This window comes from Mobula hypostoma, chromosome 11 (assembly GCF_963921235.1).
Source record: "Mobula hypostoma chromosome 11, sMobHyp1.1, whole genome shotgun sequence".
Classification (NCBI taxonomy): Eukaryota; Metazoa; Chordata; class Chondrichthyes; order Myliobatiformes; family Myliobatidae; genus Mobula; species Mobula hypostoma.
Window position 1 is genome coordinate 69,275,337 of NC_086107.1, and position 6,550 is coordinate 69,281,886.

Sequence of the window (6,550 nt, forward strand, 5' to 3'; positions counted from 1 at the left end):
ATTTTTCAAAGTGCCCGCAGTTCTTGCTCCAACTCGGTAATCCTGAGCTTGACATTCAAGTCAAATGTATACTTGTAGAAGCAGGGAGTTGAGCTAGCAGCAAACTCTCACATACTGCTTTCTGGATACAAAACCGTGTAGTCTGTTATATATTACACTTAATATTTAGTTCATTGGAATTTTGTGTCACAGGCTAATTTGCATCAAGCACTAAAATTTAGTACATAATTTTAACTGCTTAATCAAGTTTTTACAAACTCTCTCACCAAAAGTTTAGCTTTACACTGTGTAGGCTCCATTGTCATTGTGATAACACTGTGTGAGGTGATTCTATGCTATACACAGGCAATCCCTTTGACACACTTTTAGACTGACACAAGATTCTATGATCAAATCTTTTGAGTAGTGCTATTTGTCAGAGTAACGTGACGTAATAAGATTGAGGACCTTTGTTTTCATCAATAGGAGGACTCCACTTCACCGGCTACTGGCCACCATTCTAGACAAGGAGCAGTCCCAAGTCTCACCCACGAAAGCCCCAGTACAGCATGTCGGGAACCTCCCATCAGGATTCTTTCATCCTCATACACAGCTGGAGTATGAGTGCATCTCCCCCTTCTACAGGCGCCTTGGAAGCAGGAAGAGAACATGTCTCAAAACAGGCAAATGGAGTGGCCGATCACCATTGTGTATTCCCAGTAAGTATGGCTCCAGATAAAAGACATTTAGGTTCCCATCTTTTTGCTGGTAAAATGGGAAAAGGGTGTTTTAAAGTCTAATTTTTTATGTAATATAACATCCAATGAGACTGGACAGATAGACGCAGCAAGGATGAAGCTATAGGAGATAGCCAAAGGATATGGGTTAGGCCATTTAGGAATGAGCTGAGGAGACATTTCCTCACTTGGAAGGTGGTGGACCATGGAATTCTCTACCTGAGAAAGCAGTGAAGGCTATATCATCAACTCCATTCAAGGAGGAAGTAGATATCGTTTAAAGGCCAAGTATATAGTTATACTGCTGATCAGGCAAATACTGGCATTCAAGTGGATATTTTACACCAGTATTTGCCTGTTCAGCAGTGTAACTATATGCTGAAATTACTGTGCAACTCAGAGCCACGCACTATGCTGCAAGCTGTCCATGACATAATGCTGGATAACCTGGAACAAGTAAGTACATCCGTAGCACAAGATATTTTTAATCATAGAACAGACAAGGACCAGACTTGATAAGCCAAATGGCCTAATTCTGCTCCTATATCTTATGGTCTTGTGGTCTTAAATTTAAATAAGTGACTACGTCACATGAGTGTATGTTTGTCTTTTTGTCCATCTGCATACAGTGCTGCATCCTGATTATGAAAGACTGTCTGCGGGTCTAAGCTTAGGATATTGGGTTACGGTTCAAATGGAAAACTGCAAGTTAGCTACTTGGTTCATTAATTCTTTTGCTGACCCTTCTTCCACACCATGTTTGGAGGCTATCCCTTTAAAAAAGGTCGTGGTACATAAGCAAGTAAATCAAACTGTAATAGAGACTCCTGCAATAGGTGTATTTGAGATGATGTTATTAGTTATTGATTTGTTACTGTCTGTGAATAGCTTTTGTTTGCGTGTCATCCAGACAGATCGTTCCATACACAAGTACAGAAGGAAAAACAATAACAGAATGCAGAATATGGTGTTACAGTTATAGAGAATAAAGTGCAGTAAGGTGCAAGGACCACGCTGAGTAAGACTGTGAGATCAGGTGTTCTTTTTTGTACAAGAGGTCCATTCAAAAAATCTTATAACGGTGGGATGGAAGCTGTCCTTGAGCCTGGAGGTACATATTCTTGAGCTTTTGTATCTTCTGCCTGCTGGAAGAGGGGAGAAGGAAGAAGACTGGGGTGGGAGGGGTGCTAGATTATGTTGGTAGCTTTCCCGAGGTAGCAGGAGGAGTGGACAGAGCCATTGGAAGGGAGTCTGTTTTCTATGCATTATTGGGCTCTGTCCACCACCCTCCACAATTTCTGCCTCGTGCAGAGAAGTTTCCATAACACCCCACGGCGCATCCAAATAGGGTATTGGCAGTTTCATTAGTTCGAAGCATTAAGGAGGGATTTAAAGAGTGCAATGTGAATGGTAGGCTTTGCAATGGACGGAGGATTTCTTTGCATATTTTCCTGTTTTGCATTTCAAATAAATTTGAGGTTATAGTAACTGTTTGCTGGATCACATAGAAAAAAAGAAGCTATTCTGCTGAAATGTGACCACTAATCTGAAACCTTTGATGAGGAGGGCACAGTATAAGATTTCCAGAAGGTTGGTCAGAAGAGGTTTTAACTTGGCAAGGAAATTAAGGATAGAAACACTGGAAAAGAAGTTCCAAAATGCTTGAAATCAGGTGGGTCGTGGAGCAGGAGAGGATGGGGGTGGGGATGGTGACTGGTGGAGGGATGATTGCAGTGCGACTGGGGAGGGGGAGCAGGAGAGGATGGGGGTGGGGATGGTGACTGGTGGAGGGATGATTGCGGTGCGACTGGGGAGGGGGAGCAGGAGAGGATGGGGGTGGGGATTGGCAGTTTCATTAGTTCGAAGCATTAAGGAGGGATGATTGCGGTGCGACTGGGGAGGGGGAGCAGGAGAGGATGGGGGTGGGGATGGTGACTGGTGGAGGGATGATTGCAGTGCGACTGGGGAGGGGGAGCAGGAGAGGATGGGGGTGGGGATGGTGACTGGTGGAGGGATGATTGCGGTGCGACTGGGGAGGGGGAGCAAGAGAGGATGGGGGTGGGGATGGTGACTGGTGGAGGGATGATTGCGGTGCGACTGGGGAGGGGGAGCAGGAGAGGATGGGGGTGGGGATGGTGACTGGTGGAGGGATGATTGCAGTGCGACTGGGGAGGGGGAGCAGGAGAGGATGGGGGTGGGGATGGTGACTGGTGGAGGGATGATTGCGGTGCGACTGGGGGGGGGAGCAGGAGAGGATGGGGGTGGGGATGGTGACTGGTGGAGGGATGATTGCGGTGCGACTGGGGAGGGGGAGCAGGAGAGGATGGGGGTGGGGATGGTGACTGGTGGAGGGATGATTGCGGTGCGACTGGGGAGGGGGAGCAGGAGAGGATGGGGGTGGGGATGGTGACTGGTGGAGGGATGATTGCAGTGCGACTGGGGAGGGGGAGCAGGAGAGGATGGGGGTGGGGATGGTGACTGGTGGAGGGATGATTGCAGTGCGACTGGGGAGGGGGAGCAGGAGAGGATGGGGGTGGGGATGGTGACTGGTGGAGGGATGATTACGGTGCGACTGGGGGGGGGAGCAGGAGTGGATGGGGGTGGGGATGGTGACTGGTGGAGGGATGATTGCAGTGCGACTGGGGGGAGCAGGAGAGGATGGGGGTGGGGATGGTGACTGGTGGAGGGATGATTGCGGTGCGACTGGGGGGGGGAGCAGGAGAGGATGGGGGTGGGGATGGTGACTGGTGGAGGGATGATTGCAGTGCGACTGGGGAGGGGGAGCAGGAGAGGATGGGGGTGGGGATGGTGACTGGTGGAGGGATGATTGCAGTGCGACTGGGGAGGGGGAGCAGGAGAGGATGGGGGTGGGGATGGTGACTGGTGGAGGGATGATTGCAGTGCGACTGGGGAGGGGGAGCAGGAGAGGATGGGGGTGGGGATGGTGACTGGTGGAGGGATGATTGCAGTGCGACTGGGGAGGGGGAGCAGGAGAGGATGGGGGTGGGGATGGTGACTGGTGGAGGGATGATTGCAGTGCGACTGGGGAGGGGGAGCAGGAGAGGATGGGGGTGGGGATGGTGACTGGTGGAGGGATGATTACGGTGCGACTGGGGAGGGGGAGCAGGAGAGGATGGGGGTGGGGATGGTGACTGGTGGAGGGATGATTGCCGTGCGACTGGGGAGGGGGAGCAGGAGAGGATGGGGGTGGGGATGGTGACTGGTGGAGGGATGATTGCAGTGCGACTGGGGAGGGGGAGCAGGAGAGGATGGGGGTGGGGATGGTGACTGGTGGAGGGATGATTGCAGTGCGACTGGGGAGGGGGAGCAGGAGAGGATGGGGGTGGGGATGGTGACTGGTGGAGGGATGATTGCAGTGCGACTGGGGAGGGGGAGCAGGAGAGGATGGGGGTGGGGATGGTGACTGGTGGAGGGATGATTGCAGTGCGACTGGGGAGGGGGAGCAGGAGAGGATGGGGGTGGGGATGGTGACTGGTGGAGGGATGATTGCGGTGCGACTGGGGAGGGGGAGCAGGAGAGGATGGGGTGGGGATGGTGACTGGTGGAGGGATGATTGCAGTGCGACTGGGGGGAGCAGGAGAGGATGGGGGTGGGGATGGTGACTGGTGGAGGGATGATTACGGTGCGACTGGGGAGGGGGAGCAGGAGAGGATGGGGGTGGGGATGGTGACTGGTGGAGGGATGATTACGGTGCGACTGGGGAGGGGGAGCAAGAGAGGATGGGGGTGGGGATGGTGACTGGTGGAGGGATGATTACGGTGCGACTGGGGAGGGGGAGCAGGAGAGGATGGGGGTGGGGATGGTGACTGGTGGAGGGATGATTGCAGTGCGACTGGGGAGGGGGAGCAGGAGAGGATGGGGGTGGGGATGGTGACTGGTGGAGGGATGATTGCAGTGCGACTGGGGAGGGGGAGCAGGAGAGGATGGGGGTGGGGATGGTGACTGGTGGAGGGATGATTGCAGTGCGACTGGGGGGAGCAGGAGAGGATGGGGGTGGGGATGGTGACTGGTGGAGGGATGATTACGGTGCGACTGGGGGGAGCAGGAGAGGATGGGGGTGGGGATGGTGACTGGTGGAGGGATGATTGCGGTGCGACTGGGGAGGGGGAGCAGGAGAGGATGGGGGTGGGGATGGTGACTGGTGGAGGGATGATTGCAGTGCGACTGGGGAGGGGGAGCAGGAGAGGATGGGGGTGGGGATGGTGACTGGTGGAGGGATGATTGCGGTGCGACTGGGGAGGGGGAGCAGGAGAGGATGGGGGTGGGGATGGTGACTGGTGGAGGGATGATTGGTGACTGGTGCGACTGGGGGAGGGGGAGCAGGAGAGGATGGGGGTGGGGATGGTGACTGGTGGAGGGATGATTGCAGTGCGACTGGGGAGGGGGAGCAGGAGAGGATGGGGGTGGGGATGGTGACTGGTGGAGGGATGATTGCAGTGCGACTGGGGGGGGGGGGAGCAGGAGAGGATGGGGGTGGGGATGGTGACTGGTGGAGGGATGATTGCGGTGCGACTGGGGAGGGGGAGCAGGAGAGGATGGGGGTGGGGATGGTGACTGGTGGAGGGATGATTGCAGTGCGACTGGGGGGGGGAGCAGGAGAGGATGGGGGTGGGGATGGTGACTGGTGGAGGGATGATTGCGGTGCGACTGGGGAGGGGGAGCAGGAGAGGATGGGGGTGGGGATGGTGACTGGTGGAGGGATGATTGCAGTGCGACTGGGGAGGAGCAGGAGAGGATGGGGGTGGGGATGGTGACTGGTGGAGGGATGATTGCGGTGCGACTGGGGAGGGGGAGCAGGAGAGGATGGGGGTGGGGATGGTGACTGGTGGAGGGATGATTGCGGTGCGACTGGGGAGGGGGAGCAGGAGAGGATGGGGGTGGGGATGGTGACTGGTGGAGGGATGATTGCAGTGCGACTGGGGAGGGGGAGCAGGAGAGGATGGGGGTGGGGATGGTGACTGGTGGAGGGATGATTGCAGTGCGACTGGGGAGGGGAGAGCAGGAGAGGATGGGGGTGGGGATGGTGACTGGTGACTGGAGGGATGATTGCGGTGCGACTGGGGAGGGGGAGCAGGAGAGGATGGGGGTGGGGATGGTGACTGGTGGAGGGATGATTGCGGTGCGACTGGGGAGGGGGAGCAGGAGAGGATGGGGGTGGGGATGGTGACTGGTGGAGGGATGATTGCGGTGCGACTGGGGAGGGGGAGCAGGAGAGGATGGGGGTGGGGATGGTGACTGGTGGAGGGATGATTGCAGTGCGACTGGGGGGGGGAGCAGGAGAGGATGGGGGTGGGGATGGTGACTGGTGGAGGGATGATTGCGGTGCGACTGGGGAGGGGGAGCAGGAGAGGATGGGGGTGGGGATGGTGACTGGTGGAGGGATGATTGCAGTGCGACTGGGGAGGGGGAGCAGGAGAGGATGGGGGTGGGGATGGTGACTGGTGGAGGGATGATTGCGGTGCGACTGGGGAGGGGGAGCAGGAGAGGATGGGGGTGGGGATGGTGACTGGTGGAGGGATGATTGCAGTGCGACTGGGGGGGGGAGCAGGAGAGGATGGGGGTGGGGATGGTGACTGGTGGAGGGATGATTGCGGTGCGACTGGGGAGGGGGAGCAGGAGAGGATGGGGGTGGGGATGGTGACTGGTGGAGGGATGATTGCAGTGCGACTGGGGGGGGAGCAGGAGAGGATGGGGGTGGGGATGGTGACGGTGGAGGGGGAGCAGGAGAGGATGGGGGTGGGGATGGTGACTGGTGGAGGGATGATTGCAGTGCGACTGGGGAGGGGGAGCAGGAGAGGATGGGGGTGGGGATG

At 56.3% G+C, this 6,550-nt stretch overlaps 1 protein-coding gene across 4 annotated transcripts in view; it reads left to right on the forward strand.

The window, feature by feature from the left end:
- Positions 1–6,550, forward strand: part of LOC134353816 (inactive serine protease PAMR1-like) — a 147,947-nt gene that overhangs the window by 130,166 nt on the left and 11,231 nt on the right. For all 4 annotated transcript variants that reach the window (XM_063062241.1, XM_063062243.1, XM_063062244.1 and 1 more), the window contains one exon: positions 466–698. In XM_063062241.1, coding sequence (XP_062918311.1) covers positions 466–698 — 233 coding nt within the window. The remainder of the gene's footprint in view (positions 1–465; positions 699–6,550) is intronic.